The sequence below is a fragment of the Hemitrygon akajei genome, chromosome 6 (genome assembly GCF_048418815.1).
Source record: "Hemitrygon akajei chromosome 6, sHemAka1.3, whole genome shotgun sequence".
NCBI classification, from domain to species: domain Eukaryota; kingdom Metazoa; phylum Chordata; class Chondrichthyes; order Myliobatiformes; family Dasyatidae; genus Hemitrygon; species Hemitrygon akajei.
This window is the reverse complement of record NC_133129.1, coordinates 14056345-14076060: the sequence shown is the minus strand read 5'-3', so window position 1 is coordinate 14076060 and position 19716 is coordinate 14056345. Positions and strand designations below refer to the sequence as shown.

At 40.8% G+C, this 19716-nt stretch overlaps 1 protein-coding gene across 14 annotated transcripts in view; it reads left to right on the top strand.

Moving 5' to 3' along the window:
- The window catches only part of add1 (adducin 1 (alpha)), a 174075-nt gene that overhangs the window by 60758 nt on the left and 93601 nt on the right, over positions 1–19716 (top strand). For all 14 annotated transcript variants that reach the window (XM_073047915.1, XM_073047914.1, XM_073047919.1 and 11 more), the window contains exon 2: positions 1277–1490. In XM_073047915.1, coding sequence (XP_072904016.1) covers positions 1296–1490 — 195 coding nt within the window. In that variant the 5' untranslated portion in view covers positions 1277–1295. The remainder of the gene's footprint in view (positions 1–1276; positions 1491–19716) is intronic.

Here is a 19716-nt window from a genome sequence, read left to right as displayed (position 1 = left end):
TATTGCTTTAACATGACAAATACTGCAATTCAGATTTAAATGTTGAGATTTTTATCATAATTTGGCCAGTAACGGAAGCCAGAAATGTAGTGCAAATGCAAATTTATCTCTATTATAAGCACTGTGGGTTTGGGTGTTGTACCTTCTGTCTACAAGGAATCAGTGAAAAGAACAGAACTAGCTATAAGACAACTTATTTTTCTCATTTTCATTGCATGATCTGTTAATAGCAGATCTCTATATTGGTATGCTGAATGCTTCCAAAATATTCCTTGGCTTTTAAGTTTACTAGAAAATGTTTACTGAATATTCATGAAGATAGTTGGCACTAAAGGTTGTTAAAGTGACAGTGAGTAATTAATTAGTGCGCAAGTGAGCCAGTACTTTAGCATTCCATGATGGTCACTGGCTTTTCAAACTCTGCATTAAGAAAAGGTTCAACAATGAAAGGAAAGGGAAGATGATTTTCATGCTTTAAAATAGTTTGAATATGGTTGATATTGTAAAAAAAAATCTTTAGTTTGAAATTTGGTAAACTATTGTTTCAAAGCACCAGCAATCTACTGCAATTTATAAGGAGCATGTATGTTCTTCCTCTGACCATGTGGATTTCTTCTGGGTGCTCTGGTTTCCTCCCACATTCCAAAGACCCATATGTTTTAGATTAATTTGTCACATTGGTGTAGCATGAACTTGTTTGGCGGAAGGGCCTGTTGCTGTGTATCTCCAAATCTAAATAATGTCTTAACTTTCAGTATGAGATCTTAGTCATTTGTTTTTTGCACTCATTTGATGATCAAATCTTTGAGATAGCTGGATTACTCTTCCAGTCACGCCTCAAAGTAATAGTCCCAGGGACACCCATCTAACGGAACCACAATCTCTGCAAAGTTCTGTCAATTTCCGTTGAAGAGTGTACCAATGTTTTCATAATAACTAATTTGTGGGTTTTTTAAATGTACTGAAGTGTAAAACAGCAACCATTTATTGATTTGATTTGACTTGCCCATTTTAAGTAGATATCTGTTTGTACCTTTTTAATGTCTTTAAACATTTTCATTTGAACAATTTAGTGTTTTTCAAATGCATTTGAGATTGAGACACAGTGGAAGATGAAAATATAAGTACTTGTGTGAAGGCAAACCTTACAAATTGATTGGTGTTCTTCACAATAATATAAACATTAAACATAAAGTGAGATTAAGTTGAGTATTTGGTTCATGTTGACTATATTAGTTATTTGTAATGGGGTGACATTTCAATGTCTTCCTTGCAGGAGCCTAGAATACCTTGCCATGAATGGTGACTCTGGTGTAGGGGTGGTTACTTCCCCACCCCCATCAACTGCTCCACACAAGGAGAAATACTTCGATCGAGTTGATGAAAACAATCCTGACTACCTCAGAGAGCGGAATATGCCACCTGACTTGCGTCAGGATTTCAACATGATGGAGCAGCGGAAGAGGGTTTCCATGATTCTCCAGAGTCCGGTAATCTCAAAATTTTAATTAGATTTCCACAAGTATATTATCACTTGTATTGATAGTGTTAAATTAGGCTTAATGTATTTTCACATTTAAGTTCGTTGTCATTTGACTGTACATATATAACCAAATGAAACAACGTTCCTCCAGACCATGGTGCACCTACAAAATATGTATTTCACACAGTACATAACAAAATATTACCATAAATAAGTTGATGTAAGTCAACTTATTTGTTATATGTAAGTCAAAGTGCATGTAGTGTGCAGCACAGGTAAACAGCTCATTGTCCTAGTGACGAGACCTCAGTGATGGCTGGGTATTCATTAGTCTCGCAGCTAGAGGGAAGAAGTGTTACCCAGTCTGGCAGTCCTAGTCCTGATGCTTCTGTACCTCCTTCCTGACAGTGGATCAAAAAGTTTGTGGGATTTGTAGTAGTAGTAGTGTTCCTCAACAATGCTTCATGCCCTTCTACAATATTCCTGGTAAATGTCATAAATAGGAGGAAGGGAGACCCAGTGATGCCTTTTAACTTTTGTACCACACAATGATGCAGTCAGTCAGGACACTGTCAGTGATGCTCTCATAGGAAGATTTCAGAATGGGGTAGGGAGCCTTGCATGCCTCAATCTCCTTTGTAAGTGTAGATGCTGCTATGTTGACATTTTTAAGGCCAGGTTCAAAACCAGATTGTTATCATTTCATCATTTTGAATGGCACTTTGATATAAATGCCTGTTTTTATTGCTACTTATGAAAATACCTTTCCAAATACACTTTTGTATTAAGACCCAAAGATGAATATATCATAGCGTAGGAATTGAGAAGCAACAGATAATATAGATAGCTGAAGCCATTTGATTGGTAAATTAGTGAAGTAAATTGGTTTAGTATTGTCACCCTTACTGGGGTACGGTGAAAATCTTTGTTTTACATGCTATCTACACAGATCATTTCATTACATCAGTGCATTGTTGTAGTACAAAGGAAAATAGTAACAATGCAAAAAAGTGTTACAGTTACAGAGAAAGTACAGTGCAGGCATAACACAAAGTGGAAGCCCATAACAAGGTTAATGTTGACGTACAAAAAAGCTGGATGAACTCAGCAGGTCGGGCAGCATCCGTTGAAAGAAGCAGTCAGCATTTCGGGTTGAGACCCTTCGTCAGGGCTAAAGGAGGAAGGGGCAGGGGCCTTATATAGAAACGTTGACTGCTTCTTTCAACGGATGCTGCCCGACCTGCTGAGTTCATCCAGCTTTTTTGTACGTCTTGATTTGACCACAGCATCTGCAGTATACTTTGTGTTTGTTAAGGTTAATGTTGAGGTTGAGAGTTCATCTTGTTGTACTAGAGGACTGTTCAGTGGTCTTAGAGCAGCAGGATAGAAGCTGGCCTTGTGCTTGTGTTAGATGTTGGGGTGGGAAGTGACAGTTTTAAATGTATTAGCCCAGCAACATTCTATATCTAACCATGTCCAGAAACTAAATGTATATGAATCACTGAGGGGTTTTTATCTGTGTCTAGTTCCATAGACTCAAACTCCTGTTTAACTTAACAATCTCTGGATCTGCCCATGGATGCAAAAATCAGTGTTTTGTACCCACTTCAGTGGAATGTTGAGTATGGAGAAAAATATAAGTTAGTGTCTGTAAGAATAATAGTGTTAGATTGTTCCAACACTGCTGTGTTTAGGTCAGGGACCTCTCCGTCAGCAAGTTTTTTTTTGGTCAGAATTTCAGAGCTGAACAAACAAAGGAACCAGAGGTACCAGCTGCTATCATATCTAGCAGGTTGCATATCTAGCAAGAGGGGCTGTAGAATATGCATGAAAAGTGCAACCAGCCCCCAGTAATATTCTGCATACACTTTTTTCCAAGTTGATGTCTTAATTGACCACTTGTATTGTCCTAATTGTAAAGTTGTGTGGTAGAATTTGGAGGGAATTGAAGATGTGAGAAGAATGAAATTGGATGACTGTAGGTTTGGATGTGCTTGATTGTCAGCAGCTTGGTAATGACGTGGTGAGTGTAATGTTTTACAGCGCCAGCTGTAAGACCTGGGTTTGATTTCTGCTGCTGTCTGTAAGGGTGCTCCAATTTCCTCCCATATTCCAAAGACTTATTTGGATTAGTAATTTGTGGGTATGCTATGTTGGTGCTGGAAGGATGGAGACACTTGCGGGCTGCTCCCAGCACATCCTCAACCCAAATGACACATTTCTCTGGATGTTTCAATGTACATATGATAAAGGTAATCTTACTACTTTATGATACCATGGCTACCCTGATCACCTTGACCCAATGTTTGTTTCACAGCAGACTTTCCACATTCAAGCAACACAAAATGCTAGAGGAACTCAGCAGGTCAGGCAGTATCATAAACCCATTCTAGCATTCTAATATGTTAAGTGATTTTTGCTTGATTAATTTCAGCAGAAATGACTTTCCATGTTGCTAGATTTGCACCTGCTTTCCAGCTTGGCAGTATGTATTAGCAGGAAGAACAAGAGCGTTTGCCAGATTCCCAGCATGATAGTTTTATCAGCATCACACTCTTCACAAATAATGCTATGTGTCAAATCTTAGTGTTGAGTCAATGAGCGTTCTCATTTTTGGGGATGAATTTGGAGGAGATTAAAGAGATCAGCTTTATTTGTTACATGTATATTGAAACATACAGGACTGTTCAAGGTATTAGTAGATATTACTTTTAATTTTAACTTGATGTATTTTCCTTGTTGAATTTCATTCTAATGTGTTAAGTGATTTAGTTTGATTAGTTTCAGCAGGCTCTTTCACAGTGAGAGTTATTACATTTGACTCACCAGCCAAGCTCAAAGATCTTAGAATAAGGTTTAAATGAATAGTGAAATTCATGATTCATTTGACTTTTATGGCACTGCTTTTTCCACCCCATTATTAAAACAGTTGTTCTAAAGTGGTACCCATTGATTTCCACTTGAGGTCAACTTAATTTCCCCTAGATCAGCTAATTCTTTTGCTTCATAAATTTGTGTAGAAGCTGAAAAATTAAAATTTACTTGGCTAAGTCACTTTTCTTCCTCTAGAGTTTCATTTTTAACTGAAAGGTGTATTAACCATTTTGATTTAAATCTGCTGAGTTCTGGCTTTCACTGTTTTAATTGGTTCTCAGTTGTGCCGTTTCAGAGTGAAAATGGAGCTACATTTAAGAAACCTGATGGAAGTGTGTCTTGGGAAAAGAAATAGCAGTTGTAAGGCATTTGGCCCCTCGAGTCTCCTGTAAGATCATGGCAAATCTTTAACCTTTAATTGCAGAATCTGTTACTCAGATATATATTAATTTATTTATCACATGTACATTGAAACATACAGTGAAATGCATCATTTGTGTTAACAATAAACACAATCTAAGTTGGGGGCAATCCTCAAGTGTCATCACTCATCCAGTGCCAACATAGCATGCCGATAATGTTCAGCAGAACAACACAAGCAGCAGCAGCCCCTTTTCTCCCTCCCACTCACGCACATTGACAGCCCTCCAACTCCAGGACAGACTGCTTCTGCGTTATTTCCATTAATTCTGTAAATATCAGAATCACTGCCGTGTGTTGTGAAATTTGTTAACTTAACAGCAGTTTAATGCAATAAATAATACAGAAGAAGAAAAATAATAAATAAATTACAATAAATGTATATTGAATAGATTAAAAATTGTACAAAAATAATACATATTAAAAATAGTGAGATGGTGTTCACTGCTTCACTGTCTATTTAGGAATCGAATAGCAGAGGGGAAGAAGCTGTTCCTGAATCACTGAGTGTGTGTGCCTTCAGGCTTCTGTATCCTCCTACCTGATGATAACAGTGAGAAAAGGACATGCCCTGGGTGCTGGAGGTCCTTAATAATGGACGCCGCCTTTCTGAGACACCGCTCCTTGAAGATGTCCTGGGTCCTTTGTAGGCTGGTACCCAAGATGGAGACTAAATTTACAATCCTCTGCAGCTTCTTTTGGTCCTGTGCAATACAACCCCCCAAACCAGACAGTCAGAATGCTCTCCATGATACATCTATAGAAGTTTTTGAGCGTATTTGTTGACATACCAAATCTTTTCAAACTCCTAACGAAGTATAGTTACTGTCTTGCCTTCTTTATAACTGCATCGATATGTTTGGACCAGATAAGGTCCTCAGAGATCTTGACACCCAGGATCTTGAAACTGCGCACTCGCTCCACTTCTGATCCCTCTGAGGATTGGTGTGTATTCCTTCGTCTTACCCTTCCTGAAGTCCACATCAGCTCTTTTGTCTTGCTGACGTTGAGTGCAAGGTTGTTGCTGTGACACCACTCCATTAGTTGGCATATCTCGCTCCTGTACGCCCTCTTGTCACAATCTGAGATTCTACCAATAATGGTTGTATCATCAGCAAATTTATAGATGTTATTTGAGCTATGCCTAGCTACACAGTCATGGTAATAGAGAGATTAGAGCAGTAGGTTAAACACACACCCTTGAGGTGCACCAGTGTCGATTGTCATCGAGGAGGATATGTTATCACCAGTCCGCACAGATTGTGGTCTTCCATTTAGGAAGTCAAGATCCAATTGCAGAGGAAGGTACAGAAGCCCACGTTGTGTAACTTCTCAATTAGGAATGTGGGAATGATGGTGTTAAATGCTGAGCTATAGTCAATGAACAGCATCCTGACATAGGTGTTTGTATTATCCAGGTGGTCTAAGGCCATGTGGAGAGCCATTGAGGTTGCATCTGCCGTTGACCTATTGTGGTGATAGTCAAGTTGCAATGGGTCCAAGTCCTTGCTGAGGCAAGAGTTCAGTCTAGTCATGACCAACCTCAGTGTTTCATCACTGTAGATGTGAGTGCTACCAGGTGTTAGTTATTAAGTCAGCTCAGGTTATTCTTCTTGGGCACCGGTATAATTGTTGCCTTTTTGAAGCAAGTGGGAACTTTCACACGTAAAAGTGAGAGATTGAAAATGTCCTTAAAACTCCCGCCAGTTGGTTGGTGCATGTTTTCAGAGCCTTACCAGGTACTCCATTGGGACTTTCTGCCTTGCGAGGGTTCACCCTCTTTTAGGTCAGCCTAATATTGGCCTGAGACAGAGATTACAGGGTCACCAGGTGCAGCAGGAATCTTCACAGCTGTAATATATGGAAATCTACCAATCTTTTCTTTAATGTACTCAACATCTGAGCTTTGTCAGTGGCCTTGGGTAGACAAAATTACTTCTGAACTCAGTCCTGACTCTAGGCAAGGAAGCATTGTCACTGAATCCAGCCTGCTAAGCCTTATAAATTTTTTGATTAGTGTCAATGAGATCTCCTATCATTTTTAAAGTTCAAAGTAAATTTATTATCTAAGTACATACCATATGTGTCACCAAATACTACTGAGGTTTATTTTCTTGCAGACATTCACAGTAAATGCAACAGAATACGATGAAAAACCACACAAGACAGACAAACAACCAATGTGTAAAAGAGAACAAACTTTTTCTTTGTTTGCTTGAACAAAGAAATCAAAATATCTGGAACATGAGATGAGGAGTCCTCGAAAGTGAGTCCATAGGTTGTGATACTAGATAATACAGGCTTAGACAAAGTTATTCTCTTCTCATATATTAATTCCATCATCTCTAAAACCATTCTATTGAACCTTTGCTGTATACCTTTGATGGAAAACATTATTTTCTTAAAGTTAGGAACCCAAAATTTTACATAGTACATAGAGCAGTAGTGAAGTACAGTACAGGAACAGGGGCTCTGGCCTGCCGTATCTGGGGCAACCATAATGTCAAATGAAGCTAGTCTTCATCTGTCTACACTTGCTCTGTATCCACCTACTGTCTGTTCATTTGTCTTTCTAAATGTCTCTTCAACATTGCTACTGTGTCAGCTTCTGCTACGTGCCCTGGCAGTGCATTCCAAGCATGTATTATTTTAGTCATTTAAAAATAATTGTCTTGCAAATCTCTTTAAAATATTTCTCACTCTCACTTAAACCTGTGCTCACCCTGTGGGGTGATAATCTAACAATTTTGCCCATCTGCACCTCTTATAATTTTATGTACTTGTATTAGCTCCCCCGTCAGCTTCTGTTGCTCCAGAGAAACTGTTGTCAGAACTCTCTACCTAATGCACTCCAATTCAGGCAATGTCCTGGTGAATTTCTTCTGCGCACTCTCTGAAGCCCCCCACATCCTTGAACACAGGAATCAGAACTACTTACAGTACTCTAAATGTGGCTGAACTGAATGAAGCCAATGTGAGAAGTATGGATTTTTCCACCAAGAGAGCAGGAGAATAGTTAGAGAGACAGTGCATCCTTCTACCACATGAACATGGGTTGTATGTATACAGTTGTATCATGACTTCCTGTCTCTTATTGGTGCAAACTATGAATGCAAGCATGCCATCCTCAGCACTATATTAAGTTGTGTAGTCACTCTCAGGGAGCTTGCACCCCAAGACCCGTCAGTATGTCAATTTAATACATTTAAAAATGCACGAATGTCCCACAGGCTGCATTTCCACTGCCTCCTTGGAAACTTCTCATCCATTCTGTTAAAAGTAGAGAACTTGTATTTAGAGTGGTATGGAGAATTTCAGGACTGTGTATCAAAGGCACACACGACCCATGTTTAAGTGGTAGAAGGATGCACTGTCTTTCTAACTGCTCTCCTGCTCTACTGGTGGAAAAATCCACACTTCTCACATTGGGTTCATTAGTCACTTTTGAACCAACAGCACTCAAGCAAAAGCAAGTTATCTTCTGTCCTGAGGCACCGTCACATGAATTCTCATACTGAAGATATTCACTACTAGAGCAATGTTAGTGTTGACCTTTAAGCAATCATTCCATGCATCAGCAGAACCTGGTTAATGTTATACATTTAACCCTTTACCAAAGGGCTGTTTTTGGCCTCTAACCATTTAAAGCTAGCTAGTTAACTGCTATCTGTAACTTACTAATTAACACCATAAAAATACCAAAATTCTACATGATGCCCAAGTTTAATCTTAAAATAAGTCAGTTTGAAATCATTCCCTTGCCTCATCCCTCAGGTTAAATTTCTAACTAAAACATTGTTAGAAGTTCCATTCCATTCAGAGTTATTCTGTTGTAATGTTCTTGAATGGTAGATCCTCTCAAGTAGCCAGAATAAAGTTGGTATTGCCCCATATTGACTCTAATAGCAAATATGACTGGAAAGGGGTAACCAATCAAAAAAGATCAAAGTTTTGTCAGAAATAATCCCGTTGCTGATTTGTAAAACTAGAATGGGGGGAAAAACTCAGCCTCGACAGAGTTGGGAAATAAAGGAAGGCCGCTCGTTTCAGAATCTGCATGTAAGAGATGTTGTCTTTAGTCATCCATCTATGCACTCCCACCCGTACCCCCAGACCATTGAGGGAATAGCTAAATTAATTTCTGTTGGCAAGTGTGTTACTTGAAAAATAAGAAAAGGAATGTAGTTACTGTTGCATTGTGTGTAGCATGGAACATAATCCCCCTATGCTCGATAAGTTGTGATATTATTAGTACTTCAGAGTTCAGCAGCATATAGCTAATTTTGCAAGTAAATTTGAAAAGAAAATCGTATGGATACACCTGAAATAGAAAACTGAGTCATACCCATTTTTTTCCTTGAATTATTTGTGCTGCTCCCTATAAGTGTTTGGATTAATTCCACAATACAATCTTCATAAGCCATACTTTTGGAACTTTTGTATGAAGCTTTTCAGACATCAGTTAAGACCCAATTTCCCTCAGGATCAATAAAGTCTGTCTGTCTGTCTAAATGAATTCAAATACTGGGTCTTTTACTGAAGGTTCATTGCCGACAGAAGTGTGATGCGACTAAGATGCTGATTGTGGCATTCTATCTGAAACTGAGGCCAATGACGTGGAAGCAGTGGCTATTACCATTAGCTCCAAATATGAATAGAGAGAATAGCACTTGGATGAAAACAGCACATCTGATTGGGAATATCAGTTTGGTGTCGGATGACAAGAGAGTGAATTTGTTGAATGCCTATGAGATGGCTTTTTAGAGCAGCTTGTGCTTCAGCCTACTTGGGGAAAGCCCAAATTGGGTGTAATAACCCAGGTCTTATGAGGGAGCTTAATGTAAAGAAACCGTTTGGAGACAGTGATTATAATATGATTGAATTCATACTGCATTTTGAGAGGGAGAAGCATAACTCGCATGTATCAGTATCTCAATGGGAATAAAGGGAATGACAGAGGCATGAGAGAATCGCTTGCCCAGGTGGATTGGAAGAGGACACTGGCAGGGATGATGGCAGAGTAAAGATGGCTGAAGATTCTGGGAATAGTTCACAAGGCACAGGATAGATCTGTCCCACAGAAGTTGTTCTCAAATGGCAGGGGTAAGCAACCGTAGCTGACAGAGGAAGTTAAGGACTACATAAAAACCAAGGAAATCCAATATATAATCCAAGATGGTGGCACGACGCAGCTTGCAACTGCCACTCTGGAACTGATTATCTGTTATTTGTGAAGTGGGGTGCTGTGTGCAATCATAATCGATTGAAAATGGACGTGAAAGCACGGAGAAACATCAGGAAATTCCAGGAAGACCTTCTTCGTTGTTGCTGTGAGATCCGGGACTCTGCTGGGAAGAACAGGCCCCCAGTCCTCGGGGTCGCGTTGCCGATGGCCGTTGGCGGGGCCGTGTTAATACGCTGGGCAGAGGATGGTGCTCGGAGAAGCTGTGCCGGAGGGGATGGTCGTCGGCTCGGAGGTTCGACGGACTCAGGTCGCTTTCGGTGTGTGCTGCATCTGCGAGGTTGGTTTTGACGGAGCTTCCATTGTGTGCTGTGTCTGTGAGGCTGAGTCGGGCGGCGCCTTGGAAGTCCATAGCGGGGGTACTCCCTTCTGCCGCCGGCGTGGGATGGCGAGTCTGTCGGGACCCTGGGGACTTGTGGAAACTGTGGTGATTTCTTTTGAACTTACAGTCCTTTAACATCTTGGACTATTTTTACTGTACCCATAGTCTGTTTTTTATCAATTATGCTATTGTTTGCACTGTTGTAACTATATGTTGTAATTATGTGGTTTTGTGCAGGTCTTGTAGCTTTAGTTTTTGGTCTTGTTTTTGTCTGGTGGATTTGGAGCTCCTTTCCAGGGAACGCGCTAGACAGTAGCGCAATATTAATACACAGCAGCCTCTCCGGACTCTGGATTGGGGATTGCCAAACGTTACGTGGATTTTCTGGTGTAGTCTGTTTTGTCATATGCTTTTGTGATATCATTCTGGGGGAACGTTGTCTCATTTTTTAACTGCATTGCATTTGTGGTTTCTAAATGACAATAAACTGAATCTGAATCTGTAAGGGCGTAAAAGGCAGCAAAAGTGAGTGGGAAGTTGAATGTGTAACACTCAGGAGTGTTGGGGAGCAGGAGTGAGTGCCATTACTGTTACAAAAGGAAAGAGTGCTAGGCATACTGAAAGGTCTTAAGGTGGATAAGTCAACTGGACCAGATGGACTGCTTCCTAGAGTCCTGAGAGAAGTTGTTGAAGAGATAATGGATACATTGGTCATGATCTTTCAAGAATCACTTGATTCTGGCATGGTCCCGGAGGACTGAAATATTGCAAATTTCACTCCACTCTTCAAGAAGGGAAGAAGGTAAAAGAAAGGAGAGGCTTGTCATCCTAACCTCAATGGTTGGGAAAGTGTTGGAGTCTATTACTCAGGATGAGGTTTTGGGTACTTGGAGACTAATGACAGAATAAGTCAGTCAGCATGGTTTCTGTAAAGGGAAATCTTGTCTGACAAATCTGTTAGTTCTTTGAAGGAGTAAAAAGTAGGGTAGACAAAGGAGAGGCAGTGGATGTCATTTACTTAGATTTTCAGAAGGCATTTGATAAGGTGCCACACATGAGGCTGTTTAACAAGAAAAAATCCTATGGCATTATAGGAAAGATACTGGCATGGACAGAGGAATGGCTGACAGTGAGTGGGAATAAAGGGGGCTTTTTCTGGTTGGCTGCTGGTGACTAGTGGTATTCCTCTGGGTTCGGTATTAGGACCGCTACTTTTCACATTTTGTCATTGATTTGGTTAATGCAGTTGATGGTTTTGTGGCAAAGTTTGTGGATGATATGAAGATAGGTGGAGGGGTAGGTAGTGCTGAGGATGCAATGTGATTGCAGCAAGACTTAAATTGGAAGAATGGGCAAAAAAGTGGCAAATGGAATACAGTGTTGGGAAATGTACAATAATGCATTTTGATAAAAAGAACAATAGTGCAGACTATTATCTAAATGGGGAGAAGGTTCAAATATGAGAGGTGCAGAGGGACTTGGGAGTCTTTGTACAAGACTCCCAGAAGGTTAACTTCGAGGTAGTCTGTGGTAAAGAAGGCAAATGCAATTTTGGCATTTATTTCAAGGGGAATAGAATATAAAAGCAAGGAGATAATGCTGAGGCTTTATAAGATACTAGTCAGGCCATATGTAGACTGTTGCCAACATCTTTGGGCCCCTTATCTCAAAGGATTTATTGTAATTGAAGAGAAGCTAGAGGAAGTTCACGAAGATAATTCCGGAATTGAAGGGGTTAACATATGAGGAGCATTTGGCAGCTTTGGGCCTGTAGTCACTGGGATTCGAAATATGCAAGGGGATCTCAGTGAAACCTACTGAATATTGAAAGGACCAGATAGAGTGGATGTGGAGAGGATGTTTCCTATCGTGGGGGGTATCCAGAACTAGAGCGCACAGCCTCAAAATTGAGGGGCAACCTTTTAGAACAGAGGTAAGGAGGAATTATTTTAGCCAGAGAGCAGTGAATCTGTGGAATGCTCTGCCACAGACTGTGGTAGAGGCCAAGTCCACAGGTATCTTTAAGGTGGAAGTTAATAGTTTCTTGATTGGTCAGGGCTTGAAAGGATATGACGAGAAGGCATGTGTATAGGATTGAGTGGGATCCAGGATCAGCCATGATGGAATGGCAGAGCAGCCCACTTGATGGGCTGAATGGCCTAGTCCTGCTCCTATGTCTGATGGTCTTCACTGTGTGAAATATAACATGCTTTAAAGCAGCATTTTCAAACAGCTTGGAGTCAGAGCACTGCAGCACAGAAATAGGCCTTTTAGCCCATATTGCCTATGCCAACCATGGTCTTATGCTTATTTCCATCTAACTGCACCTGGACCATAGCCCTTCATACCTCTCCCATCAATGTACCTATCCACACTTTTCTTAAATGTTACAATTGACCTTGCAGTTACCACTCCTGCTGGCAGCTTGTTCCACACTCGCACCACCCTCTAAGTGAAGCTATTCTTCCTTTGATTCTCCTTACATATGTAACGACATGTGAAAGGTTTCCCTGCTAATGTAATGGTTTCTCTATAGCACAGTGTTTGGGTTATGACTAGAGGTAACAGGGGCTTTGGAATGTATGCTGGCCAATGAGGGGAAATGTTTTTCTTTCTTGTGTGCCCGAGAGAAGGTTTTGCGGTCTTTTGTTCGGCAGAAGATAGAGAAGATGCCAGAACGAGGAAGTTGTAGACTGCAGGACGGAGTGGGCTTTGAATGGGGTTGGGAGTCAATGCCCAAAATCAATGAAGAACGAGCAGATGGGAAATCAGTGAACTCCAACGTTGCGCATTAGACTTTTTCATGAGAATGGGCCCTTTTTGTTTTTCTTACTAACCCTATAGTCAAATTAAGAATTCTAAAGCTCAATCATTTAATTACATATTGTGTACTGTTTGTTATTTCGTGGTACTGATTTGTAATGGGGACACATCATGCAGCATCTACCCAAATAAGATTTGTTAAGCTTGGCTGGGCCAGAGGCTGTCTCCCCCTATATTAAGCTGCTAGCCGAACCTGAAGGTTACAGATATATCACCTTTCACTCTTAAACCTCTGACCTCTCATTCAAGTCTCACCCAACCTTAGGCGGCAAAGACCTCTAAGATCTCTCCTCATTCTCTTGCAATTCACTGAATAAAGTCCTAACCTATTCAACCTTTCCTTATACCTCAGGATTTCAAGTCCCAGCTACACCTTTTTCTCAGCATGTCTAATAAAGTTGAAGGAAATTTGTTCATAGCCAAAAGGGAATGCATGTGGAAACTGAAGCCAAGGCCAACATTGATTACACATCTCTAATTTCCTTTGAAGATGGTGATGAGCCATTTTTAGGAGCTGGTGAGGAGTTCAATTTTTTTCACTGGGGCTTTCAGAATATCCTTAGCAGTTTTCTCTGTCGCCTTTTGGCAGAAGTTAAAATAGTGTTTGTTCAAGAGTGGAATTGGGCGTACAAGCATTGTTGCCTGTTGATGTAGCCAGTTGAGGACCTCATTGCTGGTGTTGTTATCCTAGGAGAGGATGTTAGCAGTGATTCTTTTATGTGCATCTTTTGAGACACTGATTATATCTTTACAGTATCTTGAGGCACCTGCATATAAGATGGCAGTTATCACTGTTTTGTTCCAGGTTTGACATCTTAATCTTCAGCTAGCTGGACAGTGCTGGCATATTGAAAATGATGATATATTCCATCTTTGTCTTTCTTCAGCCGTAAGATATGAGTAGTTGTTCATATTTTCCAGGTTCTTGTGTGAACTTTATTTGAGGGCAGTATTATTCAGTGAGCTAGAGGGCCTTCATCTTGTGAGTTTTGAGTGCAAGGGCCATCCTGGTATACTTCAAGTGGATGGGAGATGGCTTGAAGCTCAGTCTCTGAGTGGGTGCAAATACATAAAACAACTAGACCAATGAAGCTGTATGTCCTTTGGTCCTGATGTATAATCGGGTCATACATGATGTGGCACCATGCTACTTAGCACAACCTCTGGATTGATATAATAATTGAGATCTGCTTCATCAGTGAAAAGGCACAGAAGATGCATGCAATTATGACAATAGGGCAAGAGAAGAAATATTGGACAGGTTTCATCTGCTATGAGTCACTGAAAAAGAATTATGACTTGGTAATAGTTCAACACTCTTGTTCTTTCATTTAAGAATTGCTAATGGAACCAAGTAACAGAGGCCCAATGATAATGTAATTGTGATTTATTGTAGGAAGTATGAAGAACGTTATTGCAAGGGGAATAATAATAAATTCTATTTTTGGTTACCTTAGGATATGACTTTGCAAAGTAGTAGCTTGGCATCCCATCTTCCACCCACAGAGCTCTAATGCCCATGTCTTTTTTTTTACCCACTACGCTGTGCTTACTGACCTCCATTAGCTTCTGGTTAAATATGCCTTTTCATTCTTGTTTTTCAATTCCTTCATGGCTTTGCCCATATCTCTAGTATCTCTAAATCCTGAGTTCCCAGCACTCTTAAGGTAAATCCACGCTTCCAATTCTGTTCCCTTAATATTCTTGTCCTGTTGGCAATTGAAACACAGAAGTGAAAGGATCTTGACTGGATGCAGAGAAAATATTTCTTCTTGGAGGAATCTAGACATTGGAGTGAGGGCTGAAGGGTTTATGCCTGTGAACTTTGAGGCTTTTTCTTTGAGCTATCCTACTCATTCCATGTTCTGCTTAATTACCACAATAACAGGAGTCTGGATCCGCAGCACTATGACTGAGATGTGTGAATTCTGCATCTAAGTAAAACTGGTAAAGAAATTTAAGCAACACACACAAAATGTTGGTGGAACACAACAGGCCAGGCAGCATCTATAAGGAGAAGCACTGTCGACGTTTCAGGCAGAGATCCTTCGTCAGGACTAACTGAAAGGAAAGATAGTAAGAGATTTGAAAGTAGTGGGGGGAGGGGGAAATGCGAAATGATAGGAGAAGACCGGAGGGGGTGGGATGAAGCCAAGAGCTGGAAAGGTGGTTGGCGAAAGTGATACAGAGCTGGAGAAGGGAAAGGATCATGGGACGGGAGGCCTCAGGAGAAAGAAGGGCGGGGGGGGGGGGAAGCACCAGAAGGAGATGGAGCGAAACAGTCTCCCAGTCTGCGTCGGGTAGTGGCTGGTGTGGTATATCAAGTGCTACACCTGCCCTTACACTTCCTCCCACATCACCATTCAGGGCCCCAGAGAGTCCTTCCAGGTGAGGCGACACTTCACCTGTGAGTTGGTTGGTGTGGTATACTGTGTCCGGTGCTCCCGGTGTGGCCTTTTATATATTGGTGAGACCCGATGCAGACTGGGAGACTGTTTCGCTGAACACCTACGCTCTGTCCGCCAGAGAAAGCAGGATCTCCCAGTGGCCACACATTTTAATTCCACGTCCCATTCCCATTCTGATATGTCTATCCATGGCCTTCTCTACTGTCAAAATGAATCCAAACTCGGGGTTGGAGGAACAACACCTTGTATACCAGCTGGGTAGCCTCCAACCTGATGGCATGAACATTGACTTTTCTAACTTACATTAATGCCCCTCCTCCCCTTCTTACCCCATCCCTGACATATTTAGTTGTTTGTGTTTTTTTTTCTCTCTTTGCCCATCACTCTGCCTGTTCACCATCTCCCTCTGGTGCTTCCCTCCCTTTCTTTCTCCCGAGGCCTCCCGTCCCATGATCCTTTCCCTTCTCCAGCTCTGTATCACTTTCGCCAATCACCTTTCCAGCTCCTAGCTTCATCCCACCCCCTCCGGTCTTCTCCTATCATTTTGCATTTCCCCCTCCCCCCACTACTTTCAAATCTCTTACTATCTTTCCTTTCAGTTAGTCCTGACGAAGGGTCTCGGCCCAAAATGTCGACAGTGCTTCTCCTTATAGATGCTGCCTGGCCTGTTGTGTTCCACCAGCGTTTTGTGTGTGTTGTTTAAATTTCCAGCATCTGCAGTTTTCCTCATGTTTGCTGGTAAAGGAATTCTTGTTCTAGTTGCTGCCTGGCTTGTTGAGCAGAGGCAGAGAGTCTAAAACTTTAGGATTACAATGAATTGAAATGTCATGATGCTGTCATCAGTTTTTAGGACATAAAGGGTTGAGGTTGACTATCCTAATTAAAATCATGACAATTCAGTAAGATTATTGATAATAGGCCTTGTGTTTTCTGTGCATACTTGCACAGAATTGCCAGGATCTTGACTCCAGGAGTTGGAGGTACATAAGACACTATTTTGAGATACTAATTAAATTGTTTCCTGAACATTTTATTTCATTTTGTAATTTCTGAAAACCATTTTACCATAGCCTTATGAGCTGTTTCTCTAGTCAATTTCTCAAACTGCAACTCCTCAAAACAACAGAGTTAAAATATAAGCAAAGTGTTGGACTTCAGGTTCAATTAACTTTTGCCCTCTAGGGTCAAACTTGAAGCATTTTTGTTTAGCCTTATTTGTAGATGCTCCCATTTACTGCTCGTCAGTGTACTATGAGTCAGATTGTTGTGAGTGTATGACCTGAATTCTGTGTTGGTTATGAAATGAGTGTAATACTGAAGGGCTGCTTTATTGTTGTAGATGATAAATCAATGCTGTTATTTCAGAACAGAAATGAGGGAAATTTTGGAAGTCAGCAGGTATGGTTGGACCTGTAGAGGAACTCTGGGTTAAGCAGAGTCTGTGGTGGCAGAGGGATGCCTAATGTTTTGGGTCATGACCTTGCATCAGAATCGATGCATCAAGTCATGATTCAAAACATCAACTAATCCTTCATCACAGACGCTGCTTGACCTTCTGAGTTCCTCCTTAGTAATTCTTTGCTTGATTTAAGCATTTGCAATCTCTTATTTCTCCACGGTAGAATTTCATCTGGTTCGCTTTCTTTTTCCACAGATGTTGCCAGACCTATTGAGTGCTTACAGCATTTACTGTTTCTATTTCAATCTCCAGCATCTGCATTTTTTATTTTAATTTTGTACTTCTGAAGGCTATAGTAGGTACTAGACACCCTGTCTTACTGTTTAACCAACACAAGAAATTTCACTTTTGATATTGACCAACTTTTCTCTTTAAGCAAATGTCACTAATAAAAGAAACTGGAATTCCTCTCATTGTTATTGTGAAGAATTGGAAAAGACATTGGTTACTATCTGAAACAGACCTTCCTTTAGATTAATTGAATATTGTTACGTATTCGGGCAACAATAATATAGATGAGTTAGGCAAGGGGTTTTATAACGAATAACACGTTTATTAAACACTGATAACAAACCCCCTTCAAATGTAAACAAACCCAAACAATGATCCGAGCTCAGCTGCTCAAACAGTCCTTAAAAGCGTTGCAGTCCCAAACAGTCTTCAAAGCGGTATTGAAGAGAACTCAGTTTTTTTAAAACGATATGTCGAAAGAAAGCAGTATTTTAAAACAATATGCCGACAGTTCAAAAGCTCACGGTACTTTTAAAAGGAGAGACTTTTTAAAGCGATGTAAATTCTCTTCCACGTCGATGTCCTTCGATTCCCAGCGTCGAACTCCCACGTCGAATTTTATTAAATATAACAACTTAAAGTGACTGACCTTCCTTCCACAATATTCTCAATCTCCCGCTTTTTCCAGCAGAGACTATTGTGAGAATAGTAAACGAAATCCTTCCGAATGAGGATCAAACAAAGTCGAAGTCAATCCATCGAAAATCGATTCTTCTCGATGTCCATTTTCCAAACTTCACTCTCCCTTAGCAAAGAAACCGTTGGCTCTGACCTTTTAAACTTTAGGCATTATATAAAACTTCATTTTTAACTAAACTGCGTCATCACATTAAATCACACAGTGATATGAAGTCATTTTGGCAAATCCAGCCACGAACTGCCCCACCTGACAGGGTGGGTCTTCCTTTTATACCCTGTAGAAAAAACCTGTCACATGACCTCTACTGGCGGGAAAATGACATCACTCCACCATCACAAAACCATTACCTCATGTCCAGTATAACTTCAACCCCAGTCACGTGACAAGGGTACCACTGTCACGTGTCACGGGTACGTAACAATATGAAGCACATGGAAACTTTAACATCTAATGGCACTGTAAAATTCCAGTTGTTTCTCTTGCAAGCTGATGCTGAGTGCCCTCATTTTTTTTAGCAGTGGTTCATTTCAATGTACACTGTAATTGTAATATGTCCTACTTCTCCACTTCCTATTGTGAATCTGTCCTTTACAGTTGGCACAAATTAAATGTGGTTGTTTTTGTGAATTTGTTGTTTCCATGTCTTCATTTACTTGGTATAGCGAGTATAGCAAGTCCAGTTCTTTCACTGCTCACTTCTGTTTTAATTTTGATTTGCAAAATGTGGTTTCACAGCTTTGGTGAGCAAGGTGATCAAGTGACCAATGGCGTTGTGTTGGATACAGCTTATAGATGTACTTTTGAGTCAGCAAAACAATCTGGCCCTTTTATGATTTCCTGGGGCATTCAATGAACTGGACTCTCGAGAGTACAGGTATGGCCAGGGTAGTTATCGCTGGGGTGGACGCTGTGTTGATGCTAATTGTAGAACCTTTTTGATCTTACCGAAGAGCATCACCTCCGACTCTTTTCCCTACATTAAACTGCATTTGCCAGGTTTTCATCTTTATCACTCAGTCGATCTGTATAAGAACATAAGAAATAGGAGCAGGAGTAGGCCATCCGGCCCATCAAGCCTGCCCCACCATTCAATAAGATCATGGCTGATCTGTTCGTAAACTCAGCTCCATCTACCTGCCTTTTCCCAATAACCCTTAATTCCCTTACTATGTAAAAACCTATCTAACTGTTTCTTAAATATATTTAGTGAGGAAGCCTCAGCTGCCTCCCTGGGCAGAGAATTCCACAGATTCACCACTCTCTGGGAAAAGCAGTTTCTCCTCATCTCCATCCTAAGTCTTCTCCCCTGAATCTTGAGGCAAAGTCCCCTAGTTCTAGTCTCATCCTCCAATGGATACAACTTTCCTACTTCTGTCTTTTCTATCCCTTTCAAAATTTTGTATGTTTCTATAAGATCCCCTCTCATTTTTCTATAGTCTCAGGCAACTCAATATCTCCTCATAGGTTAACCCCTTCATCCCTGAAATCAACCTGGTGAACCTCCTCTGCACTGCCTCCAAAGCCAGTATATCCTTCTTCAAGTATGGAGACCAGAACTGTACACAGTACTCCAGGTGCGGCCTCACCAGTGCCCTGTATAGTTGCAGCACGACCTCCCTGCTCTTGAATTCAATCCCTCTAGCAATGAACGCCAATATTCTGTTTGCCTTCATAATAACCTGTTGTACCTGCAAGCCAACTTTTTGTGATTCATGAACAAACACTCCCAAGTGCCTCTGCACAACAGCATGCTG